A 23461-nucleotide genomic window follows, 5' to 3' on the forward strand; every position below is an offset into this window, starting at 1 on the left:
CTACATACAGATTTATACAGCCACCACTAGAGGGAGCTCACTACATACAGATTTATATAGTCACCATTAGAGGGAGCTCACTACATACAGATTATACAGCCACCACTAGAGGGAACTCACTACATACAGCTTTTTACACCTCCCCTTGCATGCTATAATACATTTGTACTCAGTGAGCGCCCCCTAGAGGAGGTATAAAGATTATCACCAGTGAATTTGTTCTAATTAACTTGGGTAGGATTGAATACTGTCAGGAATGCCCAGACCTGTCTCCGCGTGCCCGGGCTGAGTGGCGCCGATGCTGTCTTGCTTCCCTGTTCTGGGGGGGTCAGGTAGATTTTCCATGTGGCGGTGGAGCTATAGGACTTCTCAGCGGCATAGCACCTCCAGAGGGTCTGCACAGGAGACAGGTGAGATGACATTGAGGACCCGCCGTTCCCCCAACACCACCAAAGACCCCTACCTGGATCAGTGACGCCGCCGCCGGGATCTGTCTGTTGAAATGTTTCTGCCTTTGCTTCTGTTGAACCTTCAGAGCAAAACCGGAGCCCAAAATCCCCTATGAGATGAAATAAAAAGTGGTTTACAGAACGCTTCAAGCTCTGCTTGCTGTCAGGGAATGGAATTTGGAAACCTAATACTTCTCACATCTGAGAATTTGTTACAGTGTATCAGTGCAGGAAAAACGAGAAGCAATATGGACGATACTCACCGCTGGAAGAGCAAAGAACGATATGGCAAAGACGGAGAAGCAGGAAGCGATGGTTTTCCCGATCCAGGTCTGCGGGACTTTATCTCCATATCCTATGGTTGTCACTGTGACCTGTGCAAGGGAGACTGAGCCAGGTCATACGGCGGGGTGCAGGGCGGAACAACGTCTATATGGAAACTGTACGGATACAGCTCCCATATACTTCCTGCAGAGGGCAGCAGAGAATGCCGCTTTGGCTGTGACTAGAGAAGATGTGTAGACTATCAGCAGACGGGGTCATACTCACCACTCCCCACCAGAGGGCGTCGGCGTAGCTGGAGAATCCGGTCCTCCCTTCCTCATCTACAGCGTCTTTCTCGGCCAGGTAGACGAAGTACGAGGAGAAGATCAGTCCCAAGAACCCGATGTAGAGTGTGGTGATCAACTCCTGGGGCGGCCGGAGAGCAAGAAGAGGGGACAGAGTGAGATCGCAGCGGAAGACCGAGAAATGCTCATTATTACAGGGCGGCCACTGCCCCGAGGGTGAAAATAGGGGCCGAAACGGAGGACGGCATCAGCTGGGATATGTCCTCACCTGGCGGTGGATGAACACGACAGACCCTAGAAGTCTCCACGTTCCCCCCTGTCGATCTACATGTAGCATGCGGAGGATCTGCAGGAACCGGATCCCTCTAAAGACGGAAGAAAGAGGGAGAAAACCGTCAGGAAAACACAGAATCCAAAGAGACCACTTGTGTTCTACCCCAGAGCTGCACTCGCTATTCTGCTGGTGCAGTCACTGTGTACATACATTACATTACTGATCCTGAGTTACCTCCTGTATTATACTCCAGAGCTGCACTCACTATTCTGCTGGTGCAGACACTGTGTACATACATTACATTACTGATCCTGAGTTACATCTTGTATTATACCCCAGAGCCGCACTCACTATTCTGCTGGTGCAGTCACTGTGTACATACATTACATTACTGATCCTGAGTTACATCCTGTATTATACCCCAGAGCTGCACTCACTATTCTGCTGGTGCAGTCACTGTGTACATACATTACATTACTGATCCTGAGTTACCTCCTGTATTATACCCCAGAGCCGCACTCACTATTCTGCTGGTGCAGACACTGTGTACATACATTACATTACTGATCCTGAGTTACATCTTGTATTATACCCCAGAGCCGCACTCACTATTCTGCTGGTGCAGTCACTGTGTACATACATTACATTACTGATCCTGAGTTACCTCCTGTATTATACCCCAGAGCTGCACTCACTATTCTGCTGGTGCAGACACTGTGTACATACATTACATTACTGATCCTGAGTTACATCCTGTATTATACCCCAGAGCCGCACTCACTATTCTGCTGGTGCAGTCACTGTGTACATACATTACATTACTGATCCTGAGTTACCTCCTGTATTATACCCCAGAGCTGCACTCACTATTCTGCTGGTGCAGACACTGTGTACATACATTACATTACTGATCCTGAGTTACATCCTGTATTATACCCCAGAGCTGCACTCACTATTCTGCTGGTGCAGTCACTGTGTACATACATTACATTACTGATCCTGAGTTACCTCCTGTATTATACCCCAGAGCTGCGCTCACTATTCTGCTGGTGCAGTCACTGTGTACATACATTACATTACTGATCCTGAGTTACCTCCTGTATTATACCCCAGAGCTGCACTCACTATTCTGCTGGTGCAGACACTGTGTACATACATTACTGATCCTGAGTTACATCCTGTATGATACCCCAGAGCTGCACTCACTATTCTGCTGGTGCAGTCACTGTGTACATACATTACATTACTGATCCTGAGTTACATCCTGTATTATACCCCAGAGCTGCACTCACTATTCTGCTGGTGCAGTCACTGTGTACATGCATTACTGATCCTGAGTTACATCCTGTATTATACCCCAGAGCTGCACTCACTATTCTGCTGGTGCAGTCACTGTGTACATGCATTACTGATCCTGAGTTACATCCTGTATTATACCCCAGAGCTGCACTCACTATTCTGCTGGTGCAGTCACTGTGTACATACATTACATTACTGATCCTGAGTTACATCCTGTATTATTCCCCAGAGCTGCACTCACTATTCTGCTGGTGCAGTCACTGTGTACATACATTACATTACTGATCCTGAGTTACCTCCTGTATTATACCCCAGAGCTGCACTCACTATTCTGCTGGTGCAGTCACTGTGTACATGCATTACTGATCCTGAGTTACATTCTGTATTATACCCCAGAGCTGCACTCACTATTCTGCTGGTGCAGTCACTGTGTAAATACATTACATTACTGATCCTGAGTTACATCCTGTATTATACCCCAGAGCTGCACTCACTATTCTGCTGTGTGTGACTCCTGGAGCCCAATAAACTCACCAACCTAATGGCAGACGTGGCGAAGACCTGGCCGTTGGAGCCCACGCTGAGGACAATGATGGAGGCGATGACCACGATGAGATCTGGAGGAGAAGAGGCGATTTGTGGTCTCACATTTTGGTAAATGGAGCTGGAGGTCGGGTGATATTGGGGAGGGGGGGAGAAGCCTCAGGATTGGGGACCTTGGTGTTGGCTCCCTTGACTCCTGGCACCTTCCCTCGCTTTATACTATGAGGGGCACATATAACAGTGGGGTCTTACGTGGCTGAGGAGCTAATCTGCCGTCCGTGGCCCCGGGACCCCGCTGTTGCTGCTGCCTCTACACCCCTGGGAGACCTCAGACAGCAGAGTGTCACCAAAACCAACGCACTCAGCGGATCCATCAGCGCCATCTGTCTCCTTCCCAATTCATCTGCCTGATGGGCGACTCGTGTGACCCTATACCAGACGGTATATCCAACATGGCCGCTCACCAATTATAGAGATGGGCTTCCGGGCAAAACGTATCCGCCCCTTGAAGCCGACGTATTTACTGCGACAGCCGGCCGACCACAGCCGCACCAGGTACTCGGCACCGAAGAAGACCACCAGGACGATCTCCTGCACGACACAAATGGTTAAAGAGACCATCAGGGGCGCTGTGCCAATACAAGCTCTGGGGCTGACAACCTTTATTAGCATGGCGGACATTAACCCCTTCCCAATATCTCATGTTCGTATATGGGACGGGCTCAGGAGCTGCGCTGCACGCCTGTAACAGCCGAGATCAGAGCAGCTCTGACCACCGACACCTGCCTGTAACAGCAGAGATCAGAGCAGCTCCGACCACCGACACCTGCCTGTAACAGCAGAGATCAGAGCTCCTCCGACCACCGACACCTGCCTGTAACAGCAAAGATCAGAGCTCCTCCGACCACCGACACCTGCCTGTAACAGCAGAGATCAGAGCTCCTCCGACCACCGACACCTGCCTGTAACAGCAAAGATCAGACCTCCTCCGACCACCGACACCTGCCTGTAACAGCAGAGATCAGAGCTCCTCCGACCACTGACACCTGCCTGTAACAGTAGAGATCAGAGCAGCTCCGACCACCAACACCTGCCTGTAACAGCCGAGATCAGAGCAGCTCCGATCACGACACCTGCCTGTAACAGCCGAGATCAGAGCAGCTCCGATCACGACACCTGCCTGTAACAGCAGAGATCAGAGCAATTCCAACCACCGACACCTGCCTGTAACAGCAGAGATCAGAGCTCCTCCGACCACCGACACCTGCCTGTAATAGCAGAGATCAGAGCTCCTCCGAACACCGACACCTGCCTGTAACAGTAGAGATCAGAGCTCCTCCGACCACCGACACCTGCCTGTAACAGCAGAGATCAGAGCTCCTCTGACCACCGATACCTGCCTGTAACAGCAGAGATCAGAGCTCCTCCGACCACCGACACCTGCCTGTAACAGCAGAGATCAGAACAACTCCGATCACCAACACCTGCCTGTAACAGCAGAGATCAGAGCTCCTCCGACCACCGACACCTGCCTGTAACAGCAGAGATCAGAGCAGCTCCAATCACCGACACCTTCCTGTAACAGCCAAGATCAGAGCAGCTCCAACCACCGACACCTGCGTGTAACAGCAGAGATCAGAGCAGCTCCGGTCACCGATACCTGCCTGTAACAGCAGAGATCAGAGCTGCTCCGACCACTGATACCTGCCTGTAACATCCGAGATCAGAGCAACTCCGATCACCAAAACCTGGCTGTAACAGCAGAGATCAGAGCAGCTCCAATCACCGACACCTGCCTGTAACAGCCAAGATCAGAGCAGTTCCAACCACCGACACCTGCGTGTAACAGCAGAGATCAGAGCAGCTCCGATCACCAACACGCACCTGTAACAGCCGAGATCAGAGCAACTCCGATCACCGACACCTGCCTGCAACAGCCGAAATCAGAGCAACTTAGATCACCGACACCTGCCTCTAACAGCAGAGATCAGAGCAGCTCCGATCACCAACACCTGCTTGTAACAGCAGAGATCAGAGCAACTAAGATCACCAACACCTTCCTGTAACAGGAGAGATCAGAGGAGCTCCGCTCACTGACACCTGCTTGTAACAGCAAGGATCAGAGCAGCTAGGATCACCAACACCTGCCTGTAACAGCAGAGATCAGAGCAACTCTGATCACCAACACCTGCCTGTAACAGCAGAGATCAGAGCAGCTCGGATCACTGACACCTGCCTGTAAGAGCCGCGATCAGAGCAGCTCCGACTGCCGACACCTGCCTGTAACAGCCGAGATCAGAGCAGCTCTGATCACCAACACCTGCCTGTGAGAGCAGAGATCAGAGCAGCTCCGATCACCAACACCTGCCTGTAACAGCAGAGATAAGAGCAGCTCCGATCACTAACACCTACATGTAACAGGTGAGATCAGAGCAGCTCCGATCAACAACACCTGCCTGTAACAGCCGAGATCAGAGCAGCTTCGATCACCAACACCTGCCTGTAACAGCAGAGATCAGAGCAGCTCTGATCACCGACACCTGCCTGTAACAGCAGAGATCAGAGCAGCTCTGATCACCGACACCTGCTGGTAACAATATCTGATCGCTGCTGTGTAGCCCCTTAAATGTCACTGTTGATCTCTAATGGGGGCATATAAGGACATGACTTGGGTGTTGCGTAGTTTTGAGAATCTATCCGGATCTCGGCAGCGCAATCTCAAGGTGTTGATAACTTTGGAATGACCCCCACGGCTGCCAAGTCGGTACCCGGGGAGCTCCAGCCTGTGGCTCAGCCTCACAGCAGGCGATTATTTCTCTTTCTACACTGCGGCACTAAGGTCGTGCAATGCACAGAACAAGGGTCAGATAGAGGCACAAAAGGACCGAAAAAAAAGAAAGAAAAAGAAAAGACTAATATATAAACCTTTGTATCAGCGCACTCTACAAACTAAATGACGCTGTGAAAAAATAAATAAAACACATTCGCCATTGCTGCGTCCGTAGAAGAGCGATCTGTGAAAATATAAAATCATTCATCACGTACGGAGAACACCACAAAGCAAAAAATCAAAAAGAGGTTTTCCGTCAGCCCCATTCTCTATGCAAACGGGAATTCACGGGCAGCCTGGGAGTTGTAGTGCTTCTCGCTACTCACCATCCAGAATAGAGTCCCAGTGGCAAATTCAGAGTAATGTTCAATGGTGGACAGGACGCTGAAGATCAGACAGATGAGGACGAGGAGGAACCTGCGCGACACAAGCGACAACGGACCACGGTTATTATGTGTCGGGGGCGGAAAGAGACGGCGGAACCCAAGAATGATGGGTGTCGTGCACTACAACTCCCATCATACACAGCGCACTGTCAATCATCTCTACAGAGGATCAGCGGCATCGAAATATCGAACAGCATCGCCCACCCCGATGATACTGTGTGATACTGTCTGCTGAGACGTGTATCTAATCCTCTCCTGTGTGATACTGACTGCTGAGACGTGTATCTAATCCTCTCCTGTGTGATACTGACTGCTGAGACGTGTATCTAATCCTCTCCTGTGTGATACTGACTGCTGAGCCGTGTATCTAATCCTCTCCTGTGTGATACTGTCTGCTGAGCTGTGTATCTAATCCTCTCCTGTGTGATACTGTCTGCTGAGCCGTGTATCTAATCCTATCCTGTGTGATACTGACTGCTGAACCGTGTATCTAATCCTATCCTGTGTGATACTGTTTGCTGAGCCGTGTATCTAATCCTCTCCTGTGTGATACTGACTGCTGAGCCGTGTATCTAATCCTCTCCTGTGTGATACTGTCTGCTGAGCTGTGTATCTAATCCTCTCCTGTGTGATACTGACTGCTGAGCTGTGTATCTAATCCTCTCCTGTGTGATACTGACTGCTGAGCCGTGTATCTAATCCTATCCTGTGTGATACTGTCTGCTGAGCCGTGTATCTAATCCTCTCCTGTGATACTGACTGCTGAGCCGTGTATCTAATCCTCTCCTGTGTGATACTGTCTGCTGAGCTGTGTATCTAATCCTCTCCTGTGTGATACTGTCTGCTGAGCTGTGTATCTAATCCTATCCTGTGTGATACTGACTGCTGAGCCGTGTATCTAATCCTCTCCTGTGTGATACTGTCTGCTGAGCTGTGTATCTAATCCTATCCTGTGTGATACTGTCTGCTGAGCCGTGTATCTAATCCTCTCCTGTGTGATACTGTCTGCTGAGCCGTGTATCTAATCCTCTCCTGTGTGATACTGTCTGCTGAGCCGTGTATCTACTCCTCTCCTGTGTGATACTGTCTGCTGAGCTGTGTATCTAATCTTATCCTGTGTGATACTGTCTGCTGAGCTGTGTAGCTAATCCTCTCCTGTGTGATACTGACTGCTGAGCTGTGTATCTAATCCTCTCCTGTGATACTGACTGCTGAGCCGTGTATCTAATCCTCTCCTGTGTGATACTGACTGCTGAGCCGTGTATCTAATCCTCTCCTGTGTGATACTGACTGCTGAGCCGTGTATCTAATCCTCTCTTGTGTGATACTGTCTGCTGAGCCGTGTATCTACTCCTCTCCTGTGTGATACTGTCTGCTGAGCTGTGTATTTAATCCTATCCTGTGTGATACTGTCTGCTGAGCTGTGTATCTAATCCTCTCCTGTGTGATACTGTCTGCTGAGCCGTGTATCTAATCCTCTCCTGTGTGATACTGACTGCTGAGCCGTGTATCTAATCCTATCCTGTGTGATACTGTCTGCTGAGCCGTGTATCTAATCCTCTCCTGTGTGATACTGACTGCTGAGCTGTGTATCTAATCCTCTCCTGTGTGATACTGTCTGCTGAGCCGTGTATCTAATCCTCTCCTGTGTGATACTGACTGCTGAGCCGTGTATCTAATCCTATCCTGTGTGATACTGTCTGCTGAGCCGTGTATCTAATCCTCTCCTGTGTGATACTGACTGCTGAGCTGTGTATCTAATCCTATCCTGTGTGATACTGTCTGCTGAGCCGTGTATCTAATCCTCCTGTGTGATACTGTCTGCTGAGCCGTGCATCTAATCCTCTCCTGTGTGATACTGTCTGCTGAGCCGTGTATCTAATCCTATCCTGTGTGATACTGACTGCTGAGCCGTGTATCTAATCCTATCCTGTTTGATACTGTCTATGATAACCACCATACACAGAGAGGCAGTTGCCCCTAGCAACCAATCATATCTCTTCTTTTATTTTCAAAATTGCTTTGGAGAAATGAAAGCTGCAATCTGATTGGTTGCTATGGGTAACAGCTTCACCTGAGGCCTACTATGGCTGGTTTATATTACCACTGTCCCTGGAAGACACTGAATATCGGGAAACTGCTGAGTAATCATCTCTGGGGGGCGCGTGTCCTCCCTGGCGAGACCCCCGTGTGGTGAACTCCTATTATCAGGGAGTCTCCACTGGTCAGAAGAGAAGTACGGTAATTAAAATAAACTGAATTATTGATTGGCAGATGACTAACGGCTGGAGTAGTTAACCCCCGCAACGCTGAGCTGCGTAATGAGCCCCCGAGGGCGCTGCGTGCAGCTGGTGAATGGAGAGCGGGAATCCGGACACATAAATTAATGAGAGGAGAACTGGGGACACTGGAAACAGCAGCATGACACAACATGGCGGCGGGCACCAGGGCAAAGAGGGGCGCAAGGGCCAACACTACACTCCGGGCACCAAGTGACAGGGGCGCAGATAGGGTATATGGGTACAGGAGTACATTAGGGGGGCACAGATAGGGTATATGGGTACAGGAGTATATTAGAGGGGCACAGGTAGGGTATATGGGTACAGGAGTACATTAGGGGGGCACAGATAGGGTATATGGGTACAGGAGAATATTAGAGGGGCACAGGTAGGGTATATGGGTACAGGAGTACATTAGGGGGGCACAGATAGGGTATATGGGTACAGGAGAATATTAGGCGGGCACAGATAGGGTATATGGGTACAGGAGAACATTAGAGGGGCACCGATAGGGTATATGGGTACAGTAGAACATTAGGGGGGCACAGATAGGGTATATGGGTACAGGAGAATATTAGGGGGGCACAGATAGGGTATATGGGTACAGTAGAGCATTAGGGGGGCACAGGTAGGGTATATGGGTACAGGAGAATATTAGGGGGGCACAGATAGGGTATATGGGTACAGTAGAGCATTAGGGGGGCACAGGTAGGGTATATGGGTACAGGAGAACATTAGAGGGCACAGGTAGGGTATATGGGTACAGGAGAACATTAGAGGGGCACATATAGGGTATATGGGTGCAGGACAACATTAGAGGGGCACATATAGGGTATATGGGTACAGGAGAACATTAGAGGGGCACAGGTAGGGTATATGGGTACAGGAGAACATTAGAGGGGCACAGGTAGGGTATATGGGTACAGGAGTACATTAGAGGGGCACAGATAGGGTATATGGGTACACGAGTACATTAGAGGGGCACAGGTAGGGTATATGGATACAGGAGAACATTAGAGGGCACAGATAGGGTATATGGGTACAGGAGTACATTAGAGGGGCACAGGTAGGGTATATGGGTACAGGAGTACATTAGAGGGGCACATATAGGGTATATGAGTACAGGAGAACATTAGAGGGGCACAGGTAGGGTATATGGGTACAGGAGAACATTAGAGGGGCACCGATAGGGTATATGGGTACAGGAGAACATTAGAGGGGCACAGATAGGGTATATGGGTACAGGAGAATATTAGGGGGGCACAGATAGGGTATATGGGTACAGGAGAACATTAGAGGGGCACAGGTAGGGTATATGGGTACAGGAGAACATTAGAGGGGCACAGGTAGGGTATATGGGTACAGGAGAACATTAGAGGGGCACAGGTAGGGTATATGGGTACAGGAGAACATTAGAGGGGCACATATAGGGTATATGGGTACAGGAGAACATTAGAGGGAGCACAGGTAGGGTATATGGGTACAGGAGAACATTAGAGGGGCACAGGTAGGGTATATGGGTACAGGAGAACATTAGAGGGGCACAGGTAGGGTATATGGGTACAGGAGTACATTTGAGGGGCACAGGTATGGTATATGGTACAGGAGTACATTAGAGGGGCACAGGTAGGGTATATGGGTACAGGAGAACATTAGAGGAGCAGAGATAGGGTATATGGGTACAGGAGTACATTAGAGGGGCACAGATAGGGTATATGGGTACAGGAGAACATTAGAGGGGCACAGATAGGGTATATGGGTACAGGAGTACATTAGAGGGGCACAGATAGGGTATATGGGTACAGGAGAACATTAGAGGGGCACAGATAGGGTATATGGGTACAGGAGTACATTAGAGGGGCACAGATAGGGTATATGGGTACAGGAGAACATTAGAGGGGCACAGATAGGGTATATGGGTACAGGAGTACATTAGAAGGGCACAGATAGGGTATATGGGTACAGGACTACATTAGAGGGGTACATATAAGGTATATGGGTACAGGAGTACATTAGAGGGGCACAGATAGGGTATATGGGTACAGGAGAACATTAGAGGGGCACAGATAGGGTATATGGGTACAGGAGTACATTAGAGGGGCACAGATAGGGTATATGGGTACAGGAGAACATTAGAGGGGCACACATAGGGTATATGGGTACAGGAGAACATTAGAGGGGCACAGGTAGGGTATATGGGTACAGGAGAACATTAGAGGGGCACATATAGGGTATATGGGTACAGGAGAACATTAGAGGGAGCACAGGTAGGGTATATGGGTACAGGAGAACATTAGAGGGGCACAGGTAGGGTATATGGGTACAGGAGAACATTAGAGGGGCACAGGTAGGGTATATGGGTACAGGAGTACATTTGAGGGGCACAGGTATGGTATATGGTACAGGAGTACATTAGAGGGGCACAGGTAGGGTATATGGGTACAGGAGAACATTAGAGGAGCAGAGATAGGGTATATGGGTACAGGAGTACATTAGAGGGGCACAGATAGGGTATATGGGTACAGGAGAACATTAGAGGGGCACAGATAGGGTATATGGGTACAGGAGTACATTAGAGGGGCACAGATAGGGTATATGGGTACAGGAGAACATTAGAGGGGCACAGATAGGGTATATGGGTACAGGAGTACATTAGAGGGGCACAGATAGGGTATATGGGTACAGGAGAACATTAGAGGGGCACAGATAGGGTATATGGGTACAGGAGTACATTAGAAGGGCACAGATAGGGTATATGGGTACAGGACTACATTAGAGGGGTACATATAAGGTATATGGGTACAGGAGTACATTAGAGGGGCACAGATAGGGTATATGGGTACAGGAGAACATTAGAGGGGCACAGATAGGGTATATGGGTACAGGAGTACATTAGAGGGGCACAGATAGGGTATATGGGTACAGGAGAACATTAGAGGGGCACACATAGGGTATATAGGTACAGGAGAACATTACAGGGGCACAGATAGGGTATATGGGTACAGGAGTACATTAGAGGGGCACAGAGAGGGTATATGGTACAGGAGTACATTAGAGGGGCACATATAAGGTATATGGCTACAGGAGTACATTAGAGGGGCACAGATAGGGTATATGGGTACAGGAGAACATTAGAGGGGCACACATAGGGTATATAGGTACAGGAGTACATTACAGGGGCACAGATAGGGTATATGGGTACAGGAGTACATTAGAGGGGCACAGAGAGGGTATATGGTACAGGAGTACATTAGAGGGGCACAGATAGGGTATATGGGTACAGGAGTACATTAGAGGGGCACAGGTAGGGTATATGGGTACAGGAGTACATTAGAGGGGCACCGATAGGGTATATGGGTACAGGAGAACATTAGAGGGGCACCGATAAGGTATATGGGTACAGGAGAACATTAGAGGGGCACAGATAGGGTATATGGGTACAGGAGAATATTAGGGGGGCACAGGTAGGGTATATAGGTACAGGAGAACATTAGAGGGGCACAGGTAGGGTATATGGGTACAAGAGTACATTAGAAGGGCACAGGTAGGGTATATGGGTACAGGAGAACATTAGAAGGGCACAGGTAGGGTATATGGGTACAGGAGAATATTAGAGGGGCACAGGTAGGGTATATGAGTACAGGAGAACATTAGAGGGGCACAGGTAGGGTATATGGGTACAGGAGAATATTAGAGGGGCACAGGTAGGGTATATGGGTACAGGAGAACATTAGAGGGGCACATATAGGGTACATGGGTACAGGAGAACAGAGGGGCACAGGTAGGGTATATTGGTACAGGAGTACATTAGAGGGGCACAGGTAGGGTATATGGGTACAGGAGAACATTAGAGGGGCACATATAGGGTATATGGGTACAGGAGAACATTAGAGGGGCACAGATAGGGTATATGGGTACAGGAGAATATTAGAGGGGCACAGGTAGGGTATATGGGTACAGGAGAACATTAGAGGGGCACATATAGGGTATATGGGTACAGGAGAACATTAGAGGGAGCACAGGTAGGGTATATGGGTACAGGAGTACAATAGAGGGGCACAGGTAGGGTATATGAGTACAGGAGAACATTAGAGGGGCACATGTAGGGTATATGGGTACAGGAGAACATTAGAGGGAGCACAGGTAGGGTATATGGGTACAGGAGAACATTAGAGGGAGCACAGGTAGGGTATATGGGTACAGGAGTACAATAGAGGGGCACAGGTAGAGTATATAGGTACACAAGTACATTACAGGGGCACAGATAGGGTATATGGGTACAGGAGAACATTAGAGGGCACAGGTAGGGTACATGGGTACAGGAGTACATTAGACGGGCACAGGTAGGGTGTATGGGTACAGGAGAACATTAGAGGGGCACAGGTAGAGTATATGGGTACAGGAGTACTTTAGAGGGGCACAGGTAGAGTATATGGGTACAGGAGTACATTAGACGGGCACAGGTAGGGTATATGGGTACAGGAGTACATTAGACGGGCACAGGTAGGGTATATGGGTACAGGAGTACATTAGAGGGGCACAGGTAGGGTATATGCGTACAGGAGTACATTAGACGGGCACAGGTAGGGTATATGGGTACAGGAGTACATTAGAGGGGCACAGGTAGGGTATATGAGTACAGGAGAACATTAGAGGGGCACAGGTAGGGTATAAGGGTACAGGAGTACATTAGACGGGCACAGGTAGGGTATATGGGTACAGGAGAACATTAGAGGGGCACAGGTAGAGTATATGGGTACAGGAGTACATTAGAGGGGCACAGGTAGGGTATATGGGTACAGGAGTACATTAGACGGGCACAGGTAGGGTATATGGGTACAGGAGTACATTAGAGGGGCACAGGTAGGGTATATGGGTACAGGAGTACATTAGACGGGCACAGGTAGGGTATATGGGTACAGGAGAACATTAGAGGGGCACAGGTAGAGTATATGGGTACAGGAGTACATTAGAGGGGCACAGGTAGGGTATATGGGTACAGGAGTACATTAGACGGGCACAGGTAGGGTATATGGGTACAGGAGTACATTAGAGGGGCACAGGTAGGGTATATGAGTACAGGAGAACATTAGACGGGCACAGGTAGGGTATATGAGTACAGGAGAACATTTGACGGGCACAGGTAGGGTATAAGGGTACAGGAGTACATTAGACGGGCACAGGTAGGGTATATGAGTACAGGAGAACATTAGAGGGGCACAGGTAGGGTATATGAGTACAGAAGAACATTAGACGGGCACAGGTAGGATATATGAGTACAGGAGAACATTTGACGGGCACAGGTAGGGTATAAGGGTACAGGAGTACATTAGACGGGCACAGGTAGGGTATATGGGTACAGGAGTACATTAGAGGGGCACAGGTAGGGTATATGAGTACAGGAGAACATTAGACGGGCACAGGTAGGGTATATGAGTACAGGAGAACATTAGACGGGCACAGGTAGGGTATAAGGGTACAGGAGTACATTAGACGGGCACAGGTAGGGTATAAGGGTACAGGAGTACATTAGAGGGGCACAGGTAGGGTATATGAGTACAGGAGAACATTAGACGGGCACAGATAGGGTATATGGGTACAGGAGTACATTAGAGGGGCACAGATAGGGTATATGGGTACAGGAGAACATTAGAGGGGCACAGATAGGGTATATGGGTACAGGAGAACATTAGAGGGGCACAGATAGGGTATATGGGTACAGGAGTACATTAGAAGGGCACAGATAGGGTATATGGGTACAGGACTACATTAGAGGGGTACATATAAGGTATATGGGTACAGGAGTACATTAGAGGGGCACAGATAGGGTATATGGGTACAGGAGAACATTAGAGGGGCACAGATAGGGTATATGGGTACAGGAGTACATTAGAGGGGCACAGATAGGGTATATGGGTACAGGAGAACATTAGAGGGGCACACATAGGGTATATAGGTACAGGAGAACATTACAGGGGCACAGATAGGGTATATGGGTACAGGAGTACATTAGAGGGGCACAGAGAGGGTATATGGTACAGGAGTACATTAGAGGGGCACATATAAGGTATATGGCTACAGGAGTACATTAGAGGGGCACAGATAGGGTATATGGGTACAGGAGAACATTAGAGGGGCACACATAGGGTATATAGGTACAGGAGTACATTACAGGGGCACAGATAGGGTATATGGGTACAGGAGTACATTAGAGGGGCACAGAGAGGGTATATGGTACAGGAGTACATTAGAGGGGCACAGATAGGGTATATGGGTACAGGAGTACATTAGAGGGGCACAGGTAGGGTATATGGGTACAGGAGTACATTAGAGGGGCACCGATAGGGTATATGGGTACAGGAGAACATTAGAGGGGCACCGATAAGGTATATGGGTACAGGAGAACATTAGAGGGGCACAGATAGGGTATATGGGTACAGGAGAATATTAGGGGGGCACAGGTAGGGTATATAGGTACAGGAGAACATTAGAGGGGCACAGGTAGGGTATATGGGTACAAGAGTACATTAGAAGGGCACAGGTAGGGTATATGGGTACAGGAGAACATTAGAAGGGCACAGGTAGGGTATATGGGTACAGGAGAATATTAGAGGGGCACAGGTAGGGTATATGAGTACAGGAGAACATTAGAGGGGCACAGGTAGGGTATATGGGTACAGGAGAATATTAGAGGGGCACAGGTAGGGTATATGGGTACAGGAGAACATTAGAGGGGCACATATAGGGTACATGGGTACAGGAGAACAGAGGGGCACAGGTAGGGTATATTGGTACAGGAGTACATTAGAGGGGCACAGGTAGGGTATATGGGTACAGGAGAACATTAGAGGGGCACATATAGGGTATATGGGTACAGGAGAACATTAGAGGGGCACAGATAGGGTATATGGGTACAGGAGAATATTAGAGGGGCACAGGTAGGGTATATGGGTACAGGAGAACATTAGAGGGGCACATATAGGGTATATGGGTACAGGAGAACATTAGAGGGAGCACAGGTAGGGTATATGGGTACAGGAGAACATTAGAGGGAGCACAGGTAGGGTATATGGGTACAGGAGTACAATAGAGGGGCACAGGTAGAGTATATAGGTACACAAGTACATTACAGGGGCACAGATAGGGTATATGGGTACAGGAGAACATTAGAGGGCACAGGTAGGGTACATGGGTACAGGAGTACATTAGACGGGCACAGGTAGGGTGTATGGGTACAGGAGAACATTAGAGGGGCACAGGTAGAGTATATGGGTACAGGAGTACTTTAGAGGGGCACAGGTAGAGTATATGGGTACAGGAGTACATTAGACGGGCACAGGTAGGGTATATGGGTACAGGAGTACATTAGACGGGCACAGGTAGGGTATATGGGTACAGGAGTACATTAGAGGGGCACAGGTAGGGTATATGCGTACAGGAGTACATTAGACGGGCACAGGTAGGGTATATGGGTACAGGAGTACATTAGAGGGGCACAGGTAGGGTATATGAGTACAGGAGAACATTAGAGGGGCACAGGTAGGGTATAAGGGTACAGGAGTACATTAGACGGGCACAGGTAGGGTATATGGGTACAGGAGAACATTAGAGGGGCACAGGTAGAGTATATGGGTACAGGAGTACATTAGAGGGGCACAGGTAGGGTATATGGGTACAGGAGTACATTAGACGGGCACAGGTAGGGTATATGGGTACAGGAGTACATTAGAGGGGCACAGGTAGGGTATATGGGTACAGGAGTACATTAGACGGGCACAGGTAGGGTATATGGGTACAGGAGAACATTAGAGGGGCACAGGTAGAGTATATGGGTACAGGAGTACATTAGAGGGGCACAGGTAGGGTATATGGGTACAGGAGTACATTAGACGGGCACAGGTAGGGTATATGGGTACAGGAGTACATTAGAGGGGCACAGGTAGGGTATATGAGTACAGGAGAACATTAGACGGGCACAGGTAGGGTATATGAGTACAGGAGAACATTTGACGGGCACAGGTAGGGTATAAGGGTACAGGAGTACATTAGACGGGCACAGGTAGGGTATATGAGTACAGGAGAACATTAGAGGGGCACAGGTAGGGTATATGAGTACAGAAGAACATTAGACGGGCACAGGTAGGATATATGAGTACAGGAGAACATTTGACGGGCACAGGTAGGGTATAAGGGTACAGGAGTACATTAGACGGGCACAGGTAGGGTATATGGGTACAGGAGTACATTAGAGGGGCACAGGTAGGGTATATGAGTACAGGAGAACATTAGACGGGCACAGGTAGGGTATATGAGTACAGGAGAACATTAGACGGGCACAGGTAGGGTATAAGGGTACAGGAGTACATTAGAGGGGCACAGGTAGGGTATATGAGTACAGGAGAACATTAGACGGGCACAGGTAGGGTATAGGGTGGGTCATGGGTGGCAGTAGTTGGCGGGCTTGCAGATGTCTAATATAAAGGGCACCAGTATATTCATGTGGGGCATAATTAGGGGAACACATCTGTAATGCGGTAGGTTTGGGGCGCGGCGGGCACAGTATGGTGGTTGTATACTGTGTCGGGAGCAGATCTGCATGGAGACACTGTGTTAAGTACAGGACTCGGGCCCTCGCTGTGTGTAACGTTAGATTATAACAACTGTAACCTGTGAATAAAAGATGAAGAGATCAGGACACGGCTAATCCGAGCGACGCGGTGTGTCAGGGTGAGGCACATAACAGGCAGCCCTGACAGACGGACAGCGCAGACACACAACAGGCAGCCCTCACAGACGGACAGCGCAGACACACAACAGGCAGCCCTGACAGAAAGTCAGCGCAGACACACAACAGGCAGCCCTGACAGACGGACAGCGCAGACACACAACAGGCAGCCCTGACAGACGGACAGCGCAGACACACAACAGGCAGCCCTGACAGACGGACAGCGCAGACACACAACAGGCAGCCCTGACAGACGGACAACACAGACACACAACAGGCAGCCCTGACAGACGGACAACGCAGACACACAACAGGCAGCCCTGACAGACGGACAACACAGACACACAACAGGCAGCCCTGACAGACGGACAACGCAGACACACAACAGGCAGCCCTGACAGACGGACAATGCAGACACACAACAGGCAGCCCTGACAGACGGACAACGCAGACACACAACAGGCAGCCCTGACAGACGGACAACACAGACACACAACAGGCAGCCCTGACAGACGGACAACGCAGACACACAACAGGCAGCCCTGACAGACGGACAATGCAGACACACAACAGGCAGCCCTGACAGAAAGTCAGCGCAGACACACAACAGGCAGCCCTGACAGACGGACAACACAGACACACAACAGGCAGCCCTGACAGACGGACAATGCAGACATACAACAGGCTCCCCTGACAGACAGACAGCACAGAAACACAACAGGCTCCCCTGACAGACGGACAGCGCAGACACACAACTGGCAGCCCTGAAAGACGGACAACGCAGACACACAACAGGCAGCCCTGACAGACGGACAGCACAGACACACAACAGGCAGCCCTGACAGACGGACAACGCAGACACACAACAGGCAGCCCTGACAGACGGACAGCACAGACACACAACAGGCAGCCCTGACAGACGGACAACGCAGACACACAACACGCTGCCCTGACAGACAGCACAGACACACAACAAGCTGCCCTGACAGACGGTCAGCGCAGACACACAACAGGCAGCCCTGACAGACGGACAGCACAGACACACAACAGGCAGCCCTGACAGAAAGTCAGCGCAGACACACAACAGGCAGCCCTGACAGACGGACAGCGCAGACACACAACAGGCAGCCCTGACAGACGGACAGCGCAGACACACAACAGGCAGCCCTGACAGACGGACAGCGCAGACACACAACAGGCAGCCCTGACAGACGGACAACACAGACACACAACAGGCAGCCCTGACAGACGGACAGCGCAGACACACAACAGGCAGCCCTGACAGACGGACAGCGCAGACACAAAACAGGCAGCCCTGACAGACGGACAACACAGACACACAACAGGCAGCCCTGACAGACGGACAACACAGACACACAACAGGCAGCCCTGACAGACGGACAGCGCAGACACAAAACAGGCAGCCCTGACAGACGGACAACACAGACACACAACAGGCAGCCCTGACAGACGGACAGCGCAGACACAAAACAGGCAGCCCTGACAGACGGACAACACAGACACACAACAGGCAGCCCTGACAGACGGTCAGCGCAGACACACAACAGGCAGCCCTGACAGACAGACAGCACAGACACACAACAGGCTGCCCTGACAGACGGACAACACAGACACACAACATGCAGCCCTGACAGACAGACGGCACAGACACACAACACGCTGCCCTGACAGACGGACAGCGCAGACACACAACAGGCAGCCCTGACAGACGGACAGCGCAGACACAAAACAGGCAGCCCTGACAGACGGACAACACAGACACACAACAGGCAGCCCTGACAGACGGACAACACAGACACACAACAGGCAGCCCTGACAGACGGACAGCACAGACACACAACAGGCAGCCCTGACAGACGGACAACACAGACACACAACAGGCAGCCCTGACAGACGGACAACACAGACACACAACAGGCAGCCCTGACAGACAGACAGCACAGACACAACAGGCTGCCCTGACAGACGGACAACACAGACACACAACAGGCAGCCCTGACAGACGGACAACGCAGACACACAACAGGCTCCCCTGACAGACGGACAGCGCAGACACACAACAGGCAGCCCTGACAGACGGACAGCGCAGACACACAACAGGCAGCCCTGACAGACGGACAGCGCAGACACACAACAGGCAGCCCTGACAGACGGACAACACAGACACACAACAGGCAGCCCTGACAGACGGACAGCGCAGACACACAACAGGCAGCCCTGACAGACGGACAACACAGACACACAACAGGCAGCCCTGACAGACGGACAGCGCAGACACACAACAGGCAGCCCTGACAGACGGACAGCGCAGACACAAAACAGGCAGCCCTGACAGACGGACAACACAGACACACAACAGGCAGCCCTGACAGACGGACAACACAGACACACAACAGGCAGCCCTGACAGACGGACAGCGCAGACACAAAACAGGCAGCCCTGACAGACGGACAACACAGACACACAACAGGCAGCCCTGACAGACGGTCAGCGCAGACACACAACAGGCAGCCCTGACAGACAGACAGCACAGACACACAACAGGCTGCCCTGACAGACGGACAACACAGACACACAACACGCAGCCCTGACAGACAGACAGCACAGACACACAACACGCTGCCCTGACAGACGGACAGCGCAGACACACAACAGGCAGCCCTGACAGACGGACAGCGCAGACACAAAACAGGCAGCCCTGACAGACGGACAACACAGACACACAACAGGCAGCCCTGACAGACGGACAACACAGACACACAACAGGCAGCCCTGACAGACGGACAGCACAGACACACAACAGGCAGCCCTGACAGACGGACAACACAGACACACAACAGGCAGCCCTGACAGACGGACAACACAGACACACAACAGGCAGCCCTGACAGACGGACAACACAGACACACAACAGGCAGCCCTGACAGACAGACAGCACAGACACACAACAGGCTGCCCTGACAGACGGACAACACAGACACACAACAGGCAGCCCTGACAGACGGACAACACAGACACACAACATGCAGCCCTGACAGACAGACAGCACAGACACACAACAGGAAGGCCTGACAGACAGACAACACAGACACACAACAGGCAGCCCTGACACACGGACAGCGCAGACACACAACAGGCAGCCCTGACAGACAGACAGCACAGACACACAACAGGCTGCCCTGACAGACGGACAACACAGACACACAACAGGCAGCCCTGACAGACAGACAGCACAGACACACAACAGGCTGCCCTGACAGACGGACAACACAGACACACAACACACAGCACTTACAAACGGCACAGACACACAACACGCAGTCCTGACAGACATGGAGGACGCAAATGGGACATGTGCAATAACATGAGCACTACAACCCCCAACATCGTCCGACGACTGGATAGGACTGTATACTACAACTCCCAACATGGTCCGACCACTGGACACGACCGTACACTACAACCCTCAACATAGTCCAACAACTGAATCGTACACTACAATCACCTACATAGTCCGACCACTGGACCCGACTGTACACTACAACCCCCAACATGGTCCGACTACTAGATACGACCATACACTACAACTCCCAACAAGGTCCGACCACTGAACACAACTGTACACTACAACAACCAACATAGTCCGACCACTGGACACAACCATACACTACAACCACTATCATGGTTTGACCACTGGACATGACCGTACACTACAACTACTAACTTCGTCCGACTACAGGACATGACTGTACACTACAACCACCAACATAGTCCGACCATGGACACGACTGTACACTACAACCACCAACATAGTCCGACCACTGGACATGACCGTACACTACAACCACCAACATAGTCCAACAACTGAATCGTACACTACAATCACCTACATAGTCCGACCACTGAACACGACTGTACACTACAACCCCCAACATGGTCCGACTACTAGATACGACCATACACTACAACTCCCAACAAGGTCTGACCACTGAACACAACTGTACACTACAACCACCAACATAGTCCGACCATGGACACGACTGTACACTACAACCACCAACATAGTCCGACCATGGACACGACTGTACACTACAACCACCAACATAGTCCGACCACTGGACACGACTGTACACTACAACCACCAACGTAGTCCGACCACTGGACATGACTGGACACTACAACCACCAACATAGTCCGCCCACTGGACATGACCGTACACTACAACCACCAACATAGTCCGACCACTGGACACGAACGTACACTACAACCACCAATAGTCCGACCACTGGACACGACCGTGCACTACAACCACCAACATAGTCCGACCACTGGACATGACCGTACACTACAACCACCAACATAGTCCGACCACTGGACACGACCGTGCACTACAACTACTAACATGGTTTGACCACTGGACATGACCGTACACTACAACCACCAACATAGTCCGACCACTGGACACAACCATACACAACACCCAATGTGGTAGGAAGTTACAGAAATTTGCCCCATATAATGATATTTTGGGGTCTGGCCCTTTAAATGTACAAATCATTAAATGACAACGAAGCGATGGCTCCAACACCCTGAGCTCTTAATCACTGCACCATCCTCCAGCTATAATCCAAGGGTCCGGTGCCAGGTCCAGTCTGTGCCCATCTGTCATGGGGGCACCGGATTTTATAGGTGGTAATAATGGAAAAATATGCCTCAAACAAGCAGAAAAGCCCCTTATGAGGGCAGAAGGACAACAGGGGGCACAGGAACCAACCAGCAAATCTGCAGTGTAAAGCATGAGGGAGCTGCCGCCTGATCCTATAACAGGACCTTAATGTAATTCTCCGTTTCCCCTCCGGAGGCGCTGCAGAGTCCTCCGCCTGGGTCACGGCAGATCACTGTGGTACTGATACCCCCATCGTCTCCTCCTGTGGAGCGCCATTACAGCGGCTGCTCCCTGGCGCTCGGCCCTGTCTGAGCTGTGAACTCGCACAACATTAAATCTTAATATGTTTCCATTTTTGCAAAGTATCCTGGGCGGTAATTATAAGGTATCACAGATCCAGTGACGCCACTCCGAGAAAGTAGTCATCATCCGTAACCACTACAACTCCTAGTATTTCCTGACAGTCACACCATGAAGACTATTAGCCCAATAGTGTAAGTACCATAGAAACCCATGGCGGAGCGGCCCGATCCACAACCACATCCCCCGACTGCCCCAATGCTCATAGCAGTACCTGCTGCTGCCACTGAGGGGAGCTCAAGAGACTTATACACCCGTCAATGAATCCAATACCAAATGTATACATCCATGTAAGGAGCTCCCCCTAGTGGTGGCTGCAGACAGGATCTTATCATGTATCTCTGTATACAGGGAGCTCCCCCTAGTGGTGGCTGCAGACAGGACCTTATCATGTATCTCTGTATACAGGGAGCTCCCCCTAGTGGTGGCTGCAGACAGGATCTTATCATGTATCTCTGTATACAGGGAGCTCCCCCTAGTGGTGGCTGCAGACAGGATCTTATCACGTATCTCTGTATATAGAGAGCTCCCCCTAGTGGTGACTGCAGACGGGATCTTATCATGTATCTCTGTATACAGGGAGCTCCCCCTAGTGGAGGCTGCAGACAGGAGCTTATCATGTATCTCTGTATACAGGGAGCTCCCCCTAGTAGTGGCTGCAGACAGGATCTTATCATGTATCTCTGTATACAGGGAGCTCCCCCTAGTGGTGGCTGCAGACAGGATATTATCATGTATCTCTGTATACAGGGAGCTCCCCCTAGTGGTGGCTGCAGACAAGATCTTATCACGTATCTCTGTATATAGAGAGCTCCCCCTAGTGGTGACTGCAGACAGGATCTTATCATGTATCTCTGTATATAGAGAGCTCCCCCTAGTGGTGGCTGCAGACAGGATATTATCATGTATCTCTGTATACAGGGAGCTCCCCCTAGTGGTGGCTGCAGACAAGATCTTATCACGTATCTCTGTATACAGGGAGCTCCCCCTAGTGGTGGCTGCAGACAGGATCTTATCATGTATCTCTGTATACAGTGAGCTCCCCCTAGTGGTGACTACA

General features: G+C 50.4%; 1 protein-coding gene across 3 annotated transcripts in view; it reads right to left on the reverse strand.

Moving 5' to 3' along the window:
• LOC138675042 (potassium voltage-gated channel subfamily KQT member 1-like) overlaps positions 1–23461 on the reverse strand; it is a 57733-nt gene that overhangs the window by 12480 nt on the left and 21792 nt on the right. For all 3 annotated transcript variants that reach the window (XR_011320637.1, XM_069762998.1, XM_069762999.1), the window contains 8 exons: positions 6291–6381; positions 3599–3725; positions 3130–3208; positions 1287–1383; positions 999–1139; positions 713–823; positions 464–559; positions 267–395 (listed from right to left, as the gene is read on the reverse strand). Coding sequence is in view for 2 of the 3 variants with exons in the window: in XM_069762998.1 (XP_069619099.1) it covers positions 267–395; positions 464–559; positions 713–823; positions 999–1139; positions 1287–1383; positions 3130–3208; positions 3599–3725; positions 6291–6381 (871 nt within the window). In the remaining variant the exon portion in view is untranslated. The remainder of the gene's footprint in view (positions 1–266; positions 396–463; positions 560–712; positions 824–998; positions 1140–1286; positions 1384–3129; positions 3209–3598; positions 3726–6290; positions 6382–23461) is intronic.

This window comes from Ranitomeya imitator, chromosome 4 (genome assembly GCF_032444005.1).
Source record: "Ranitomeya imitator isolate aRanImi1 chromosome 4, aRanImi1.pri, whole genome shotgun sequence".
Lineage (NCBI taxonomy): Eukaryota > Metazoa > Chordata > Amphibia > Anura > Dendrobatidae > Ranitomeya > Ranitomeya imitator.